A 17872-nucleotide genomic window follows, 5' to 3' on the forward strand; every position below is an offset into this window, starting at 1 on the left:
ATTGCTCTCGCGATACAAGCTATCACTATGATGTTTGCATGCAGTATTTATTAGCAGCAGTCTCCCTCTACAGTTCGACTCAGTTGGTAAACGCGTTGCTGCTGTAAGGAGGCATTTTCGACATTTCTTCTTTGACAGCACATCATCCTATATTTAGGAAAACAACTATTAGCAGCAGAGCAGAGGGACGCGGACTGGCAAAGGGAGAAGAAAAATAATTCTCCAACAATCCCTCCGCGCGAGTTTTCCCCGCAGAAGCAGCCGGGTAAGACGTTAGCGTTATGTTTATTGTTTTTTATTTTATTTAATTTTTTTCATCCGTTTAAGATTTTCTATCATTTTCTATAATTTATATCAAACTGACACTGTCATTGGAGAACATCTTTTCAGGGCTCGGTTTGAGTGAGTGCTTTTATCTTTTGACAGTCGCTCGTGTTGAAATAAATACTCCTTCCCTGGCGCATGACACATTTAACAGAACATGTTTTCTCCCTACCTCATTGGTTAATACAAACCCAGTCCGCCGAATCAGTGCAATGTTACACCAGGCTTTTGAGGTGCGTACGTATGTTTTTCTAACCTGGCACGGTGACAGACTGTTCTGTGCTCTGTTTAATGTTGTGGCTGCTCATGAGCAGCACTCGAAAGCTCCATGAATAGGTGGTTCGAGACCGTAAAGCGGAGTACCGCATTTTGGCAAATTAGAGTCAGGGAAATCAGCTTGTTTGCAATGAAATGCAGCTGCTGCGACTTAAAAGAAAAATACAATGAAGCATAATGTGTGTGCTGCTGCTGCCCACAGTTACACAGCTACAGTACACACCTATATTACTGTCTAAACTGTCGTACAGTAATGACGCAAAATGTCCTTTTGCTACAGAGGATGAGGATGGAAGCTTGTGGCTGTAGGAGACAGTTAGGAAAATCGATGCGTGACGCGCCTCTGTGGCGAGACGCTTTTGGCTGTGGAGAACTGTTCTGATCGAATTTCTTTCGACAGTCCTCAGTGCTTTCTCAAATAACTCAGTCTTTGACTGTCTCACAGGAAAAAAAGGTATTTGGGCTGGTTTAGAAGTTTTCACAGTATTGCTATAATATTCATCCTGATATTTTAAATCCTATCTATCTATCTATCTATCTATCTATCTATCTATCTATCTATCTATCTATCTATCTATCTATCTAATGTGTCATACACATAACATTACTGTTAATGTGGCTTGGGTCACATGATATCACCTCCACTGTCCAAAACTAGCTAACAGTCGCTACAAAAAGCTGTATTGGCTGTTTAGTAAAGAATGGTGGAAACGTATAATTAAATTTATTATTGAACATACTGTGTGGTCATAAAAAAGGCAGTAAATTAGAGGTGCACCACAGTCAGGTGACACTCATGACAGCATCAGTATAAGCCTTTGTGGGCAGATGAAAAACTGTGTAATCCAATAGAAAACCTAAAAATCAAACATAATCTCCTCTATTTAGTGAAGGAGAAGTGAAAGTGACTGCTACCCACCCAGCCAATTATGCATAGACCCCCAAAAATATATATGAATAGATAAATGGATAAAGCTTACGTCCTCAAAATATTACACAGAATTGCAGTAATATTTGCAATTCTGTGTTGTTTTTCTTTTATTATTCTTGTGGGTTTGTGACTAGGAAACACCACAAAACTGTACAGCAGTAAAGCAGGGCTGACCAGGTTTTCAGATTAGGAGGTACTTAAAAACGTTAAAGTCAAAATGATCTACTGTTAGACAATGGGATGGCTCTTCTCTAAAATGTTAAGTTAAAATAAAATGTAACTAAAACTAAGCTATTTGTGCTTGATGAAAATAACATAGAATTAGAACACCACCTGGCAGGGATTGAACTCGAGTATCTCACGCTTTAAGCAGATTCACACACCACTCTACATGGAGGCATATCTGACTCCGTCACGCCTTTGCAGTCGACCAGGAGATAGCAGCTGTCCTGATGGGCACCTCTGCTGTCCATCAACAGTTAAAGTGCTACAGCAACATTCCGACACGCCACTGGCATAAAAATGTAGTGCAGCACAAAGCATATGTCCTTGTTGTGCATTATGAGTGACATGCGGGCTAAAAATTTTTTGAGTTAAATGACTGACCGTGGCGAAAAAATATATTAATTCTGAAATTATAAGACGCCTAACTGTGTTCTGATCACCCTCTCTCATTGGAGATTACAGTGGCGTATTAGCTTTACAACATGTACAGGTTTCTCTGCCTGCTCTGACACAGCTGTGGAAAAAAATTAAGAGACCACTGAAAATGATCAGTTTCTCTGATTTGACTTTTAATAGTTATATGTTTGAGTAAAATGAACATTGTTCTGTTATTCTACAAACTACTGACAACATGTCTCAAATTCCAAGCAAAAATTTAGTATTTACTTACAGAAAATGAGAAATGGTCAAACTAACGACAAAGATGCAGCGCTTCCAGACCCCAAATAGTGCAAAGAAAACAAGTTCGTATTAATTTAGAAACGACAATACTAATGTTTTTACTCAGGAAGAGATCAGAAATCAATACTTGGTCAGTATTTAGGTACAGGAGTTTTCTGCAGCCAGAATATAATAAGTGTTTCCACTGGCAATTAACTTTTTTTTTTTACTGATGGTAAAACAGCAGCCTGTAGAAATTAATGAAATGTTTAGGAAGTTAAAAAAAAAATCCTTTTAAACCTCAGAGGGATCCAGTCTGTGTATCTAGTGCTCAAGGACTAGTTCAGTGTATTTACATTATTTCTATGTGGCTTTGATAGTTCAACTTATCTGGCTTGATACCATGGTTATTGTTTTAACAACTTGGTATGCAAACAAACCTAAAGAGTGTTAGTCTTTATGAGATGTGTCACTTAAATGTAGCTACTGCATGATTCTATGTTATTACTAAAGCTGCCTATCTCAGGTTGCAAACTCTCTATGATGGCTCTGTATATGCTAGCAGATCAGATCCCATCTCTTGCAATAATTATAGCACTGCAGTGTTTACTGCATTACACTTGGCTCTCATGGAAGGCTGCTTTGGCGACCTAATTAAGCACAGATATTTTTGGTTGCTATAATGTTGCTGTATGTTTGTATGACGAGGCAAAAAAGCACCAGTTTTCTTCCCGTTGTGGAATCGCTGATTCATTTATTTTTAAATCACTTTTGGCAGCTTCCACTCCACAGTACCTGCCAATTAGCTAAGTGCAATAATAGTCAAAACGTTTAATGGATTGGACTGGATTAAATGGCATTGGTAACAATAAGTCATATTTTTAATGTACTTTGGGATAACATTTGTGATTTGTGAGATTTTACTCCCAGTCTTGCAACATGAGTTGTTACTCTGCTTTTGCTAATTTGACAAATTTAGAATGTTGTTTCTAATCTTTTCACCTTTTTATTCATTAAATTGCACTGGTAGAAACTTTTCACCCTGAGTCGTACTGGTGTAACGCAGTCACACCTACAACCTCAACAAAGCACTGAGAACAGCATGTTCTTTGTAAAATCTTTATATTAGATTTGTCTGTTGATATTGTTCCTTCTTTGGGTTACAGATACTGTTTTATTAGACTGAGGGACTATTTATGAAAAAGAAAAAGCTTTTGCTAACTTGTTTATCTTTACATTCCTTTACCTTTACATTCAATATTCCAAAACTTTAATCCTTTCTACCAGCTGTGGGATAACTCCAGTGTTTTTCTGCACCATTCATTTAGTTATGGGGCGTCCTGCAAACTCTTGATGGTCAGTTTAATTATTTTTTTTTTTAAAAAGTGTAAGATAGTGGACCCGGCTGTGTCAGGTACTTGTACTTGTAAAAACAAGCCAAAACTCCAGGAACGTTCCTGACTGGTACGTTTGCTCATTGTGTTGTTTTATGGACCATCACAGGCCTTGCTTTGGACCTGAAACCTGCTCAACCATGGCACTATGATCTAATAAACTCCCAACTGTTTTATTGTTTTCTCTCAGATCTTCTGTCTTTTAACAGTCATACGTTGTTCTAGATCTTTCTACCCAGTTTTATCTACAGGATTCTGAGATCTTTGTGAAAATTTTCTGCCATTTTTCAAACAGGAAATATTTGATATAAGGTCCTCTGTTAATAGGACAGATTGTGATACTGATTGTTCTTGTTCCTCTGGGGGCCGGCTTGGTTTTCCATTTTGCGTGGCTGCTTTTAGCCAGGTTGCTATTTCTAACTGCTACTGTGAAACATATCTGTAAAGAAGTTAAGCTCTTGAACTCCCAGTTATTTCACTGCCTCATTAGAGACCAATAGGAGATTCTAAGAGCAATGGGAGATCAATGTATGTCATCACTCACAATTACAATAGGGTTGGGTAATTTAACACATGCTGTGTTGATCAGATGTAGACATTTTGAACAAGAAACTTGTTTTAGTGCCATCAGACACACAAAAATCCATTTCACATTACTTTCTATAAAAGTCTGTTTTTTTTGTTGTTTTTTTGTTTTTTTACATATTTGTTACAGCTGTCACCATGTCATGACACTATGGTGTGAGACAGATAATCTGTGGAAGAAAATGTAGCTCTTCCACCTCTTCACTGAACTACTATTGCCATCTGTAGAAATTCACAGTTCCCAATCAAAATCAACCAATCAGAGCTAGGAGGAGGGTCTTAGCGCTGTTAACCCTTTTACGCCAAAGTTTCAAGCGTCTGCCTAAATAAATCTTCCTTATTTTAATTGTAAGTAGTTCTTTAAATTTCCTGTGAGATGATATACTTATCCATGTATCGATAACAACTGGAACTTTCAATATCCAGCAAGTTATTTTCACAATATACCATCTATTAAAGGAGTGCCCCCCGGATTAATTACACTCTCTGCAGCTGCAGCTGTGAAGTTACCGTATTAACCCGATACTTGCTGGAAAGTGCAACGTCTCCCCTTTCAGAAACCGTTGGAATTTTTCAGATAGCGCTACGTGTGGCGGAATTAAGGTACTGCAAATTTAGATGTGTCCGGTATAGAAGGGTTAATCAACTTCGGGTATGCACTGATCAGTTGTGCTAATGGCAGAGAAACATCTTACCGTTACAGGAAACCATTTATGTGCTCTCATCAGTGGCTATGCTAATTAGGCTTGGCAATCATGGCAAAGGCTGTAGCATAGCAGAGAGCATTAGGGACGGTGTGAGCGCCATGTACACAAGCATGATCGACTGCGCTAAGACTCTCCTCTTGGCTCTGATTGGTTGCTGGTGTATTTCTGCAGTTAGTACTGGAAGCACTGGGAGAAGGCAGAGAAAATTTCCTGATTATAAAATTCTAGCTGATCTGTGAACCAATGTGTATTTGTCTACTCTGCTACAGACACACACACAAAGCTGCAGTTCCTGAAGTGCCTATCCTGTGCTTGTCTGATCATGTGTGTGACTGTAAACAAGTGTGTCTGCACATGTCACATTTGGCACAGATGCTGTTATATTTCTGCATATGTCTAAAACGTATGTTTTTAGACATATAAATTTAGACAATATATGTCTAAAAGCATATATTATCAGCTTCAACATTACCCTAAAGCGTAAACCTTGCGCACTGAGTGGAGAGTAGCCTAACATCATTTATTATTTACTGCCCAGATGTGTTCCTTGAGTCTTATGTAAGGAACTGCAGCTTGGCTGTTTATCTGCTTGCAGGTAGTTTACAGATTTACTGCTTCTGAAGTCCAATTATTATAACGCAGCTAGTCAAATTAGAACTTATTAAATATTTACAGCTAAATTTGTTTAAAAAATTATTTAAAAAAATTACCATTTGTTACATTACAGACATAAAACATGGCGTGCCTCCAGAGTGACACAATGAACATAAAAATAACAATAAAGTAAGGAATATTACAGATCAAATATATCATACAATAACATCAGAAGTGTTGGTTTTGAATAAATACAATCATGTAGCAAAATTATTAAACTAAAGAGTCTGCATGAGTTTTTTTAAGCCTTCCTACTTTTAAAATCATTTTCACATGGAGTCAGATAATGTTGCCTTAAACTTTAATAGGCACAAAGAACAGTACTTAGTTTTGTGTTATGATGAGTCTTCATTACAGCCTCTTGTATGACTCAGGTTCTAACTTAGTTTGAGATTGCTTCCTGGATAACCGGCCCTGTCTGAACTGGTGGAACCTGTTTTACTTCATAATTCAGATGTCATGGTGTCACCAGAGCCTTAACCTTATGCTACGGCAACATTTTGCACAGGAGCATCAAAATGTTGTACTTTAGTACGTTTAGCTGAATAATTATTATGTTTTTCAATTCTAAATAAAACTAGTAATTTCAAACAGCAGGTTGCTTCACATGTGTATGGAATAGACACAGACAACTTCTTTCAAATGTATTTAAATTTATTAACAAAATTAATTCAACTTCAAAGTTAAAACTTTTTATTCAAGCAACTCGTTAAACTGGGAACATACACAATTAAAACTACTGACATAGTGATAAAATGAAGACACTAAAATGTCTAGAAGAAAAAATGGAACCAATGATGCAGTGCAAGGACTGTACTGAAAGGTTTTGTCAGTGAGATCAATTAGCTTTAAGCTAATTAAATAATTAGTTTTGATAAATTGGCAGACTTGCTATATGTGCTTCAAATAATTTTGCAATGCAAAAGACAAAACATCATTTTGCGTCCTTTTAAATCTCAAATGAAATATAAATCGGTAATCTTTGGAAAAATGTCTTTTAATTGATTGGGAATTTATTAGTTACCGATCAAAAATGTGTGGCATAAATGAACACAAAGACTGAGTTATTTGGTAGTTTAAACAATCTTGAGTCCAAAACACAGTAAATAACAATATTAACTGTTTATTGGGTTAGCTGTATGCTGGGAATGCTGTATGTAGCTCTTAGCTTTCATCCATTAGCTTTAAGAAGATGGAACATCTTAGCTTGTCATAGGGCTATTCCATGTAATTTAGAATCATGAAACAAAGACGTATACCGATGGAAGAGATCAGTTTGACCTCACTGGACTATCTGTGATTTAAACACTTTGTGGAAGAAGTTTAAACTCTGTTTTTCTCTTTGCCTATAGCATGCACGGCCTGCTCCATTTGGATGCATAAAAATACACAAAAACACTTAAAACGATCATTCTAAGCTAATAATTGCCCAGCTACCACACCTACTATGAACAGTTCCGATGGAGGGATGAGAGGAGGTAATTCTGCTGGCTACTAGCTTGGGGTGACGGGTCAGGCTAGCCTGGGGCTCTCAGCAATGACACCCAGCCAGGAGGGGTTGCACTTTCAGCTGCAGTCCTGGAGCAGCTGCTTCTCTTCTCCCTATGGAAGTGTTAATCAGCAACAGTTGCCGACAGCAGCCTTCACGGTCCTGCTTTTGGATCAAAAGTTTCTAGAGTTTCATAAGCGGGTTCGTTCTCTGCCACAGGAAAGTGGGTTAGGGAAGCACCCTGTTGGTCCTCTCCAGTACAGACAGAATGATGCCAGAATCCCCTCAGCTTCCATGACATCACAGAGTTTCCTTCTGAATCTCCTCCTCTTCCTGCTGCTGGAACCAGAGTTTACACAGTATTTTTAAATCAACAATTAATCATGCCAGCTTATTCAGATCTTCAGTCTTCCATAGCTGGATGCCCAACAGTGCCTAACATTATCTTTATATTTAGACATTATTGACCCATGTGCACTTAGTATTTGTATTTAACCGATGGAGTTATATTTGATGGAAATATGTTTTTGCACTCAGAAATCCATAGTTAATAACCTTTCCTTCCAAGGTTTCACCTCCCCCCACCAATGTGAATCTGATCCTCCTGTGAACACAGATTCCACAGCCTAATTTGAGAAGTGACACAGTTTATCCCCTCCAATCCTAGACCGCGCCACATGGTGTTTCCCTCTCTATGGTCTTGCATGTTACCAGGTTTCTCTTTTCCCATTTTTCTGCACGTGAAAGCAGATTTTTTTAAGTAAACGAGTTATGGAAATGTAGACGATATTCACAGGTGGAACCACTCTCTTTCACCATCATTTCTGTCAAAGCCACAAAAACGAGCTTCCTTTGAATGCTCTCTTCCCAGTCATAAATCACAAGCGAAGACAGAGCACATCTCAAATATGTCCAACATTGACATCAGCACTATCTTCCTTTGGTCATCTTCAGGGCCAGTGCCCTAAGAAAGGGAAAGACGATGATAAAGACTAGTTCTGTTCTGGGTACTGTTCTGGAGCCTTTAGAGCTGATTGTGAAAAGATGGATGTGTCCTAAACTGAAAAATCTTAGTGGAAAGCCCTGAACATCATCTTCATGATCCAGAAACAGAGATTCTTTATTCTGTAGCTTCTTCACGTCTGGTGGTACGTAGACCACTACAACCGACCCTTATTGGGGATTCCCCAAGAATCCAAGGTGGAGCAACTTTTAGGTGGAACTCTGAAAATAATGAGAAGTAAGAGTTCTGCCATAGGGTCAAAATCAGCTTTCATAGATATTCGCTTCCCCTTCTCAACAGAATGCCTGAGTCAAACTACTTCACACAGAGCTGTGATTGCCAATAAGTTGTGCCATGTTTTATGTAGATATACTCTCTGAAAGCAATGTTAATATTTAGCTTCAATCAGTCCGTTTTAACTTTCCGGGTAGGGGTATGACGTACATGAAAACAGGAAGGGTTTCCCTCAGGTGGTCTGTGCTGGTTATGAAAGGTATGAAACTTGACCACGCTTCAACTGTTCAGCTTGGAATGAAGTATGGGAGAGACTTAAGACTCAATGGAGGAGCTTGTAAGATCCCAAAATGAGAAAGAAGTCAAGTAACGCTTCTAGGTGTTTAAATCTGTCCTTGTTCCTCAGATGATGGACTTCCACTTCAGGTCCTCCAACAGCAAGACACAAAACATCTTCATGTCTTTGTCTAATTATTTTAGACAAAGAAATCTAAAACAAAATGTTGAGTACCAATGTACTAAATTTAAAAAAATCTGCTTACTGTGTTGTTAGCTTGTTGTTGTTCTACTGATAATAGTACCATTGAAAGCTAATATTAGCTAGATTATTAGACCCCAGGCTTTTGGGCCCTGCACTCTGCTTCACAAATAATGCTCTACACTTTTAGCTCTACACTTGTTATTTGAAAATGAGCACTACCTTAATAAAACTAATGATCAGATTCCAGGCCATGGATTTCCAAGAAGCCAGTTGTCTTTTCTGTAAGCAAGAGAAATGAGTCATGGGAGTTGTTGCAGGAGTGAACTGCAGAGCAGCTCTGCTCCATTCTCCAGTCACTCTGGATCATTCCCTGGCAATTTTTATAGATCCTGTTAAAACTGTTGGAGTGCTATTAAACAGATAAAGATTTAATATTTTTGAAACTGTAACTTTTTAAACTTGTGGTATACCTTGAGGCCTATAATTTTGTTTCTAGATTATTGTGTGCACAAAACCTACAGAAACACTGTTCTGCTTTGTAAATGTAGTACTTTGCATTCAATGCTGTGAATTTTAATGGCTAATGTTTCAGCTGCACGCTCTCCTTCACAGGGACAGCTGTCAGGGGATATTTGAGCCCAGCGCACAGAACAGGTCACAGGACCCGGACAGATAGAGAGCTGCTCTGGTCAATATAGTCTTCAATGTAATATATATGGTGGGTGAGGGATGACGACGTATTGAGTAAATTTTCTATCTTTATCACTCTTTAAAAATATTTCAAGTTCCTAAAGTATTATTAAAAAATGTCAGGTCAAGTGAGAACTTGATACATTTCACATGTGGTTCAGAATTTGATGTCAGCATACAGTGTCTTTGATTTTTGACAATTAAAGCAAATATGTAATAATTCCTTTTTCATTTACAACCCGACAGACTCTGTAAATACTAGATTTGGCACAAGGCTTTTTATTGCTGATATGGGATGTCCCTACTCAAGCAGTAAGTTGGGCTGTTAAAAGCTTGCTTTGGTCATTGTGTTGCTATGGTTTATTCACATGATGCTGTCATTGAACAAACCTGTCGTTACCTGTATTAGAAATTGTGCATTAGGGGTATGCCATATTGCCTCATGTAAGGTAATGAGGCAATATGGAATACCCCTAATGTACCCAGTATACATGGGTACATTAGGGGTGTAAGGGGTATATAATGTACCCCTTATATACCCGGGTATTACCTTATATACCATAGTATATAAGGTAATACCTGTGGAGTTTTTGTATTGCGATACCAAATGATGACGTTATTTATTCAGGACAGCGTCAGGCGCTATGTGGTCATGCTTCCTGTAGTTGTTTGCCAACTGCGATTGAAACAGAGAAGACGCTGGTCAGCTGATCCACAGTCTGGACTGGACTGAATTCACTGAATTAGCTGATATCTGCGAGAAGGAAAATATATACAGTAGTGGTTTGGCCACTGCAGCTCCTGTACCTGCTGTTACTTGGATATGCTGAGCTTGATTCTGTCTGCTGACAGAAAGAATGAACCAGTCAGTCTTGGCGAAAAAACTTTCTGAAACACAGACGGCTTCCCAAAAAGGAAATAAATAACTGGAAGCTGAGTGTAAAGTTAAGGGCCACAGAGTTATATGAAACATGTTTACTCAAAAACATAGATAAGAAGCTAGCTAGCTGCAGCTAGTCCTGTCTGCCAACTCCTAAGCATTTAAATAAATCAGTAGAAGCGAGAGTTGAAAGTCCTTATTGCTCTGTGTCCTGAATCAGATATTCCTTTAAGAAAAAAATGGAACACTTCGCTCATTTTGGTACAGCAATGAAAACGATGCTGCAGAAGTGAGAGGAAATGGTGGAAGAAATGAAAGTGAACAAAGTTCCTGATCATGAGGAAGTGAGAACAAACTTATTTTTTTCAGGGTTTTTTTTTTTTTTTTTCATGTGACATAATTTTTGGTCTTGCGCATTTTTAAAATGAAGATTTTCTTTTGTATTAAATTGAGATTCTTAGCTTTTCACATGTTGGCTAACTTAAAAATATGAGGGAAATACTTTTTAACATTTTGTTCTGTTGAACCACAGCAGTCAGCTTTACTTGTATTTAAGTATTTTAATTTAGCTGATTTCAGTCAAAGTAAAAAAAAAAAAAAAACATTTATCTATTCTATATTGTCTGTGATGCACCGTGTGTTTTTGTATACATCTATATATCAATATATTTTTATTCTAGTATCTGTTTACAAAGGAAGTTACTTTGGTTGGTCAAATCTGAAAAACGAGACAGAAAATGTGGAATATTGTTGGTGTCGTTATCCAAATATTTAGATATATATTTACTGTGATATGATTTTTTTGGCAATATAGCCCACCCCTATTGCGGGTTATTTAGATTTAGGATTTCTGTCAATTAAAGCACATGCACAACAGTCAGGATGTTGACACAACATATATGAAGCATCACCTCCAACAGGTTGAAATGGATACTATTCTAGCAAATCTGCTTTTTTAAAATGACAATTGAAGAGTTATTTTCCAAAATGGCTTAAAAAGAACGTCCTTGTTCCTGTTGGTTGAGGTGCACTGATGAATTGGCAAGAATGCCTTTGGACAGTTGTCTTCCTCCCACCTGTTCAACTACTGTTTATGTTTAGCAATGTATGGTTGTCAGAGTAACAAGATCAACTGAGAAGTGATGTAAGGGAGAGATGACAGCTGTTTGTGATGTGCTTGTTCAAAGTGGTGGGGAAAGAAGGACATTACTTTCCAGCCTTTCTCTGTACTAATGACTATTTTGGATGAAATAATGGATTTTTACTTTTATTTAAGATGAGCAGTATGTAAACATAGAATAAGAAACTTTTTTTTTTTTTTTTACATAGACTTTGTTGTAAGCACATTAAAAGATCCCCAACATTCTTCTCTGGTATGGTATTAACTTGGTAAAGTATCTGACAATACATCTCCTAAAGTGGCCAAAGTTGTATAATTTAGTTCCAAAGATATTCTAAGCTCAACACACACAGCTACAGTTTTTATTAAACTTGTGTTGTCTTCTTGTTGATCGATTCGTGCAGTGTTTTACTAAACTGGTAGACTAATATTATCATTTTTACTCTTTGTTTCGACAAAACAAAATGGTTGTTTTTTTAATATTAGTGTGATTCCAGTTAACCATGTTCAAATACTGTAAAGCATTTAGAAAAACTTGTCATGCTGTGTCAGACTTTCATGATGACTGCATGGTAAAAGGTGAAATGTCACAATCTGGTAAAAATGTACCACAACAGCAGAAGCAGGGCCACCAGACTGCTACTTTCATGTAAACTGTTATAAGGCTGGTAGGATCACACTCTTTGTAGTTTAACACTTATTTTATGTATGTATTTTGTGTTATTTTTTTATTGACATAATAAGTCATGTTTCTTAAGAATTATTCTAGATTGTTATGACTGTGGACAAAAATACTGAATCAGATTCAAAACTGTAAAAAAAAAAATCTAATGTACATTATGCATGTATAGAAGTTTAACTGAACAGTCTAATTATTTGGAAACTGAACTTTGACAATCAACTAATGACACCAGACAGCAGAGGCCTTCCTGACAAAATGAACTAAAACAAATTGGCATAGGATGAAGTAATTAAAGTAACTGACATAAAATGAACCCAGAAATTAAAAAGACTTAACCAAGTTCTGCTGGAACCAGCCAAGAATGCCCTAAAGAGGCGGGCTTTTTTTTATTAGTTTTTTTGCAGGTTAATTGACATAAATACGGTTTACACCTTTATCAAAACCCTTTTGAGTCAGATGTTTTAGTCAGCGCCTGATGAATATGTTCTATGCTCCTTTGTTTGTAGTTTCTCAGTTTTTTTGTATTGTTTAATTTATGTATTATTTATGGGTTTTTAGACCTTCTGACAACAAATTTCTACAATTTACCATCAGGGAATGTAACGACATTCTTGGACCAGCCGCCCCGTTCTGCCCAGCACATCTCGCTTTACAGTGGAGGATGTTTGTTTACAATGCAGGCAACTTCCAGTCAGCTTTTTAGCGTTGAACTGGTGTATTACATAAGTCACGGGGTAAAATTTAAAACTTCAACAAAGTTCACGCCTCCAGGAAGCCATCGTTTCCCAACAGCCGAGAGCCACGACCCCCTGGATAAAGCAAACAGTGTAGAACAAGAGGCTGGTTTTTACCAGGCTAATGTGATCCAGGAGTGGTTGCATTCAACAAAAAATGTCTTAAGATTTTCATCTTTAAACATACAACTTGTACTAACTGTAGCAAGGGTTGATGTACTAATTTGAATGGCTTGACAAGGCAAGGTCAAGCCATTCAAATTTCATTAGGAAATCGTTTTATACGATTTCCTAATGAAAACATTTTAGTTGATGTAACTTTAAGCTGTCATTGACCAAATTGTTAAAAAAAACAACTAGATTGTCCATCTACCTTAGCAAATCATGAAAACTGCACTGCCAACACGTCTTTCTCTTCACTCTCCCTTTTTTCCACCTTCAGTTTAATCTTACCTGCCTCATCAACATTATCCTTCTTTATTGTAATCATATTTCTGTCTCCCTCTCTCTCTTCTTCTGTAGATCTGAGGTGAAGTAGAGCAGACCTTCCTCTCCCTGCCAACCAGAAGGAATCACGACTGCAGTTCCCGGCACACAAACACTTTTTACCTCCGTCATGCAGCTCTCCACTTACCTCGTTTTTTTGTCAATCTTTCTCATTGCTCTCATCCCAACCTGCTTTTCCCAAAATGATGGCGACCTTGTTAATACACATAGTGGTCTAGTTCAAGGTGCGCGCTTTCCGGTGCCAGATGGGAGCTATGTCACAGCTTTCCTCGGCATCCCTTTTGCTGAGCCACCACTGGGTAAGCGTCGCTTCCGTCCTCCTGAGCCGAAGCGCAGATGGACAGGGATTCTTGAGGCTAATGCCTACCCAAACGCCTGTTACCAGTATGTGGACACGTCGTACCCGGGTTTCCAGGGCACTGAGATGTGGAATCCTAACAGAGAGATGAGCGAGGACTGCCTGTACCTTAACATCTGGGTGCCTGCCTCGCCCAGGCCCCACAATCTCTCGGTTATGGTGTGGATCTATGGTGGAGGTTTGTGGCCACACATATTTTGCCAGAGTGTACGCTATGTGTATTACTACAAGTCATGTAATTATAATCACCCCCAGTATAAGGCTTCAAGTGAGATATTTACATATAGTGATAATGGACAAGAATGTGATGCTAATTTTTGACTTTTAATCGCTTTATTTCAGTTTTAAACAGATTAAAACTTACTGAAGCAAATTTGTAAATGTGTGAATGAAATCAATAAGGCCACCCCACTAAATCTATATATTTTTAGTAAGAAATGCTTAAAATGGTGATTTGAGGTGGTTTGGGCATGCTTCCTGGACGCCTCCTTGGTGAGGTGTTGAGGCATGTCCCACCTGGAAGAGACCCAGAGGGGGGCCCAGGACACACTGGAGGGACGATGTCTCTACTGGCCAGGGAACGCCTTAGGATTCCCATGGAGGAGCTGGAACAAGTGACTGGGGAGAGGGAAGTCTGGGAACTCCCTGCTTAGGCTGCTTCCTCCTGCTATCCGACCCTGGATGAGCAAAACATGATGGACGGATGGATGGATGTTGATGTCTAGTCTCCCTTATCATATCTCTGTAAATGAAAGTGTAAAAAAATGAACCCTGTTTAATTCATGGAACAGGAGAGAAAAATGTTTTATCCAGCTGAAGAAAGTTATGTAACCTGGCTGGCTAACAGCTAATGATTCCCGATGAGATCAAATATCTTCAACAAGAAGTGTCTCTAGCTGTCTATCAGTCTCTGAATGAAAGCCTCAACATTATTGTTACTCGTCTACCAGAAGGCAAAGAGCAGGTTCACTTCTAGAGGACGTCTCAGTCATCCAGTCGACTGTAAAAAATACAATTTCTTCTGTGGCCGTTTGTTTTAGCATTCCAGAATCGGAACCACTAAGTTGGAAAAAAGCTCCACAACCTGATAAAGAAGGCTGGTTCTGTTCTGGAGACTGCTTTAGAACCTCTTGAATTGATGATGTGTTGAAGGATTCTGCATAAGCTGATAGACATTGTTCCATCCTCTTCATAAGGCTGTCATTCAACAACAGGGAGTCTTCAGTCAGAGGCTGTTTCAAACCACTGTATTACAGACAGCTACAGAAGATCCTTCCTACCAACAACCATTTCATTTTGAAATAATTTACAACAACCTTTAGTTTGTCTTTTGAATTAATAAAGTATTTTTTACTTTACTTTAGGGACATTGAAATTGGACATACACGGCCTCCTAAGGTGTACAAAATAATATATATGATTTTGCAACTTTTATTAAAAACAATCTATTTAAACAATCAGGCTAACTCTGTCTTGTAATGATAATGGCTTTTTAGGTTTCTACAGTGGCTCTTCTTCGCTGGATGTGTATGATGGCCGTTACCTTGCTCACACTGAGACAGTCATTGTGGTCTCCATGAATTACCGTATTGGAGCCTTTGGTTTCCTCGCTCTTCATGGCTCTTCAGAGGCTCCTGGAAATGTCGGCCTGCTGGACCAGAGGTTGGCATTGAAGTGGGTGCAAGAAAATATCCATTCCTTCGGTGGAAACCCCAAACAGGTGTTTTTGTCAGTTATTGTCCATCCTCTATATTGGTATTAAACATGGTTTCATAATTTTCCTGATCTCTTGGGTGTCCATTTGTGTAAAACAGGTGACCATCTTCGGTGAGAGTGCTGGGGGTGCTTCAGTCGGGTTCCACCTGTTGTCTCCAGACAGCAGACCTTTTTTCACAAGGGCCATCCTTCAGAGCGGGGTCCCCAACTGTCCGTGGGCCTCTGTCAGCCCTGCTGAGGCCAGAAGACGTGCTACGCTTCTGGCAAAGCTTGTTAACTGTAATGGAGGCAACGACACTGAGCTGGTGGACTGTCTGCGCAACAAAACTCCACAGGAGCTTATTGACCAAGAATGGCTGGTAATGCAGATTTAATTTGAGCTTGCATTTTTCACTGTGTTTCCACAAAGCCTTTTTGAAGTTTAATTTATTGAACACACTCCACTGTGAGGTTGTAAAGATAATATATCACATATATAATCACTAATGAGTGCACCTTTTTGACTGGCAATACTTGACGTAATCTAACACTGTCAGAAAACTGAGTTGCAAATATTATAAACTATCCACATTTTCTTTTATTTAGAGATGATTGTTACCCATTACAGGAAACTCTTGAGATTGTAATGCTATAAAATGGAAAGCCATGTCTAATGAAAAAGGAAAATCGAAATCTCCTCCATATTCTCTCTCAAGAAATTTCTGAAAACCTAAAATATATTTTTAAGCACTTATAAATGACCTACTGCACACCGGTGAATGTGTTATAAGGCCACAGAGATTAAGTAATAACTTTCATTCAGAATGACTTATTAAATAAGTTTATTAGAGCTACACAGAAAGTAAATAAGCTACAAAAGCAGAGTTCATGCAACCATTTCCTATGTTTTCTGTTATTTGCTCAATTAATGTTTTCGGTTTGAGTCAGGGCTAAGTGGTGTAAAACTGAAATTGACCATTCTTAATGTCTGACTCTAGCATAAGTACTGCACACATTTTTCTGCCACACAGCTAGCTTTGTCTTACTGAATCCCTGAGACTTTCATTTGTCCGTGTGGATTTATTTTTCTGTGTTTGTGTTCAGGTTCTGCCATGGTCAGCTCTGTTCCGGTTTTCCTTTGTACCAGTTGTGGATGGTGATTTTCTGCCTGATACTCCAGAAGCAATGATTAACTCAGGCAATTTTAAAGACACTCAGATTCTTCTTGGTGTCAACCAAGACGAGGGCTCTTACTTTCTGCTGTATGGAGCGCCAGGATTCAGCAAGGACAACGAGAGTCTAATTTCCAAAGAAGACTTCCTGGAAGGTAAGAATGAATCAATTAAAGCAGGAGTGTCCAAAGTCGGTCCTCGAGGGCCGGCATCCTGCATGTTTTAGTTCTTTCCCTGGTGGTAGTTGCAACCTCTTCAGCAAGTCAATGTTCTCCTTAGGCCTTCTAATGAGCCATCATTTGATGCAGGTGTGTTAAACCAGGGAGAGAGTAAAACATGCAGGATGCCGACCCTTGAGGACCGACTTTGGACACCCCTGAACTAAAGGGATAGAAGAATAGATGAGTAGAAATTCAGTTCAATACAAAACCACCAATTAAAGTAGAACAACTTCAAAATGAAAAGTCGTTTGTGTTTGGGAACAAAGATGTTTTCTTACTGAAACTGACCACTGTTTCCTTGGTCTTGTCTACATTTAACTGGAGTTGGTTCTCTTTGGACCATGTCACAAAATCATCCACTAAAATCCTGTAGTCTACCTCTCATTGCTCCTACACACAATACACTATAGCCATGTCATCTGAGGACGTTTGCAGATGGAACAGTTTGAAACAGTCAGCGGTGTGGGTGGTGAATAGGAAGGCAGACAGCACAGGTCCCTGGGGAGCTCCAATATTACATATCAGCAGATTTGACATGCAGCTCTGCAACCTGCAGTCCAGCAGTCAGTCAATGATCCAAGTGATAATGTGTCCTCATCCATTTTTTTTCCAGCTTCTCACGTAATCCTTCCTGGATTAAACTATAGAAATATCTTCAATCATTACTGCATCTAAATTCAATGTTTTTGAATATGTTTGCTCGTTGTATAACAAACCAAACTTGTAAAAAAAAGTTGTCTTGATCTTTCTGTAGATCTTCTGGGGATTTTCCTTCCTATCAATGTACATCCTTCTCAGCATTTTCATTTTTATTTGCTGGTCTTCCTGGTCCTTCTGCAGGGGTAGAGGC

The 17872-nt window shown here is 38.6% G+C and overlaps 1 protein-coding gene across 1 annotated transcript in view; it reads left to right on the forward strand.

Moving 5' to 3' along the window:
- Positions 1-17872, forward strand: part of ache (acetylcholinesterase (Yt blood group)) — a 21285-nt gene continuing 3413 nt past the window's right edge. The window contains exons 1-5 of the mRNA XM_015031615.1: positions 1-265; positions 13592-14112; positions 15431-15654; positions 15749-16009; positions 16734-16956. Of these exons, the coding sequence (XP_014887101.1) occupies positions 13686-14112; positions 15431-15654; positions 15749-16009; positions 16734-16956 (1135 nt within the window). The 5' untranslated portion in view covers positions 1-265; positions 13592-13685. The remainder of the gene's footprint in view (positions 266-13591; positions 14113-15430; positions 15655-15748; positions 16010-16733; positions 16957-17872) is intronic.

The sequence above is a fragment of the Poecilia latipinna genome, unplaced genomic scaffold (assembly GCF_001443285.1).
Source record: "Poecilia latipinna isolate Pla-1442-1.1 unplaced genomic scaffold, P_latipinna-1.0 Scaffold14, whole genome shotgun sequence".
Lineage (NCBI taxonomy): Eukaryota > Metazoa > Chordata > Actinopteri > Cyprinodontiformes > Poeciliidae > Poecilia > Poecilia latipinna.